This window comes from Citrus sinensis, chromosome 3, assembly GCF_022201045.2.
Source record: "Citrus sinensis cultivar Valencia sweet orange chromosome 3, DVS_A1.0, whole genome shotgun sequence".
Classification (NCBI taxonomy): domain Eukaryota; kingdom Viridiplantae; phylum Streptophyta; class Magnoliopsida; order Sapindales; family Rutaceae; genus Citrus; species Citrus sinensis.
Genome location: NC_068558.1, coordinates 18,315,842 through 18,319,217, shown reverse-complemented (window position 1 = coordinate 18,319,217; position 3,376 = coordinate 18,315,842). Strand labels below are relative to the sequence as shown.

Here is a 3,376-nt window from a genome sequence, read left to right as displayed (position 1 = left end):
GTAACTTCAATTTTAACTTAATTAATGAAGTAATGTTATATTTACCAATAGTGCCGTTTGGAGAGATTTTTTATTTTTCTCTTTAAATTTAAAGTAAAATTATATTTTTATTTATTGTAGATTTAAAAATTTTCAATCCATTCAATTTATCAATCCACAAATTGCGCATTGGATTAGGAGCAAATGAAGTTGAGCAAAATTTAAGTAAACATAAATCAACAGAGAAATCACGAAAAGTGAGGGAATTTTTTTTTTTTCAAAAGAAGCTGGCAATAAATTGAAGTTTAATTAGGGGGATAGAAAAGGCAACCGGTTATTACTCCTTCAAAATCTTATAAAAATATAGATTTGCTTTTTCAATAGCTTCACTCCCTTGATAAGAAAAGATTATTCCTTTACCTGAATCAAAGCAACATGTCGCACAACCCTATATTATCAGCAGCATGGTAACTTAATTTTTAGAAGCAATCAACGAGTATCATTTATAAAATATTTAGCAAGCTTTCCCATCACACACGCAAAATAAATTACAAATGATGGATAACAGATGCAAAGAAAAAGCTAAAATATTCAAAGTTAATGTAAAGAGTAAGTAAGCCTGCATGCTCTCTCCATTCACAAAGAAAAGCATCTAAAATCTCCATTAATTTCTTCAAGCATACTGCTTCACTAACTCCTACTCTCAACGCAGCATCTCACTACATCAATCAATGGACAAGGCTCAAATCCCATTGCCCACTTTCACAATTTTGCTTCTTGTTGTTGTATCAATATCACTTATCCATGGTACGTAATTGCCTATAACAATTCTATGTGAATTTGGCCTAAAATCAAAGACTGACGCGATTTTTTTTTTTCCCCAACAGGAAGCGAAGGAAGCATTGGAGTCAATTATGGCACAGTTGCAAACAACCTGCCTCCACCAACTCATGTTGCACATTTCCTGCTAGAATCTACCATCATCAATCGGGTCAGGCTCTTCGACGCCGACCCGAAAATGATCCGAGCCTTTGCTCACACAGGGATTGCAGTTACAGTCACCGTCCCTAATGATCAAATCCCCTATTTAACCAAGCTAAACTTTGCTGAGCAATGGCTAAAAAATAATATCCAACCTTACACTCCCGCCACAAACATTGTCCGCATTTTGGTTGGCAATGAAATACTATCAACCGCCAGCAAATTGTTAATAGCAAGCCTTATCCCGGCCATGCAAACGCTTCATACAGCGCTTGTTGGTGCATCATTAGACCGTAGAATTCAAGTCTCCACGCCTCATTCGTTAGGCATTCTCTCGAGTTCAAGCCCTCCGTCCTCAGGAAAATTTCACCAAGGTTACGACATTCATGTTCTTAAACCATTGCTTAGCTTCCTCAGAGCAACCAAATCTCCTTTCTTGATAAACCCGTATCCGTTTTTTGGATGCTCCCCGGAGACTCTTGATTACGCCTTGTTTAGGCCTAATTCAGGAGTGTTTGATGAAAACACCAAAATTGTTTACACAAACATGTTAGATGGGCAACTTGATGCTGTCTTTTCGGCTATGAAACTCCTCGGATTTGACGATGTAGAGATTGTTATAGCCGAAACTGGATGGCCATCGAAAGGAGATTCATCACAAGTCGGTGTTGATTCTCAGAGTGCAGCTGACTACAACATGAATCTCATGCGGCACGTAACATCCGGTAACGGCACGCCGCTCATGCCTAACCGGACGTTTGAGACTTACATTTTTGCACTTTTCAATGAAGATCTAAAGCAAGGACCAACATGCGAAAGAAATTTCGGGCTGTTTCATCCCAATATGACCCCGGTCTACGACGTCGGCATCCTCCGGTCCACGGTAGCCGCTGCCACTGCTGATAATAATCACCATGTTACTTGTTGTTTGTTACTACTACTCATTACAATCGGCCTTCTAGTCCCAGTTGACGTGGCTGTTTAAAGGGATAAGTTGTCACATCAACTGGGACTCAAATGCTGGAATCCTAAGCATTACTCATGATCTTAATTTTATCGATTTGCATTAATGAATTTGATGGACAGGCCAGATCATCGATCCCCACAAGTAATCCAACGCCAAAAGTGGAAACGCCGCAGCGAGCGCCAGAGGGGAAACGGTGGTGTGTTCCGAAGACAGGGGCTGACATTGAAGCACTTCAGAGGAATATTGATTATGTTTGCGGAATGGGATTCAACTGTGAAGCGATTCAAGAAGGGGGCTCGTGCTTTCTCCCTAACACGGTTCGGGCTCACGCAGCATACGCCATGAACGTCTACTACCAAGCAATGGGAAGGCACGATTACGCGTGCGATTTCATACAAACTGGAGCTGTCACTGACCTTGATCCAAGTACATAAATTTTATGCTTCACATTTGGCACAATTTTTACTTTATGCTTGTGTGATATGTACTTAGTTATTTAATATTGTTTTTTCTACTTGATGCTTCAGGCTATGGAAAATGCAAGTATTGATTTTGATGGAGGAGATTTGGAATGAGGGGCAGGGCATCAAGCATCATCAGTTTTTGTAATCTTGTTAATTTAATTTAGAATAAGAACAAGCTGGAAGTGAAGTTCTTATCTTAGACATAATGAGTTAATTCATGACATCGTAATGTAAACGTTGAGATAATTAGTTTTAGGCAGGGAGTCTACCACCCATTTACTACCTTGGTTGATTAAGAGATATGTATACAAGGGCATAAATTTAATTTGCTTGGCTTTGCATTGATGAATAGTTTATTGCAACTTAATTTCCACAAAATCTTTATGCCACATGAAGTCCTCTTGTGTGTGCATGTTTCATACCAATCCATTAAGAGAGCGTATCACACATTACAACCATCCTTACTGAAAAGTTAGGATTACTGCGAAGGGGTATTAATTATCCCCTTGGTAGTTCATTATTTTCGATTGAGCTTTGGAAGCCGTAAGCAATCTTGGCTTTCATTTTCGTCTCCATTTTCTATCAGCTCCCTAAACTTCTTTTCTTTACATTATTTGAAAGCTTGGATATATATTTTCCTTCTAGATCCACAAAATATTCCGCCGAAATATTATTGAACTTTTAAGCTTTTACGTTATATTTTTTCTCGTGCTTAAATTCTCATTTATTGTTTATATAAATCGGTTTATATTGACCTATAGTTATTTGTATATAAAAATACTATATTTATTTTTAATTTGGTCATGCAGTAGCTTTTAAGTTGTAATACTGATTGCATATGATTTACATACAAAATTACTCATAACCACTAAATGCAAAAAATATTTCACTTTAAAATAAACTCGTTCACTATATTAATTTTGTCTTTGTGTACAAGCATCCTTGTCCTATTTGTCATATACAATTTCGTTTGCAAATGTCATGT

The 3,376-nt window shown here is 37.6% G+C and overlaps 1 protein-coding gene across 1 annotated transcript; it reads left to right on the top strand.

Moving 5' to 3' along the window:
• Positions 1-540: 540 nt before the first annotated feature.
• Positions 541-2,767, top strand: LOC102610357 (glucan endo-1,3-beta-glucosidase). The gene is made up of 4 exons (XM_006491923.3): positions 541-786; positions 867-1,843; positions 2,047-2,353; positions 2,455-2,767. The coding sequence occupies exons 1-4, from the start codon at positions 711-713 to the stop codon at positions 2,475-2,477; spliced, it is 1,383 nt and encodes a 460-aa protein (XP_006491986.2). The 5' UTR covers positions 541-710; the 3' UTR covers positions 2,478-2,767.
• The last annotated feature ends 609 nt before the right edge of the window (positions 2,768-3,376 follow it).

Bases quoted from the DNA above. Each gene is read 5' to 3' on its own strand.
- LOC102610357 (XM_006491923.3), top strand. From the start codon at position 711: ATGGACAAGGCTCAAATCCCATTGCCCACTTTCACAATTTTGCTTCTT. The intron at 787-866 runs GTACGTAATTGC...TTTCCCCAACAG, and splicing joins ATCAATATCACTTATCCATG to GAAGCGAAGGAAGCATTGGA. The intron at 1,844-2,046 runs GTAGCCGCTGCC...TTTGATGGACAG, and splicing joins TCGGCATCCTCCGGTCCACG to GCCAGATCATCGATCCCCAC.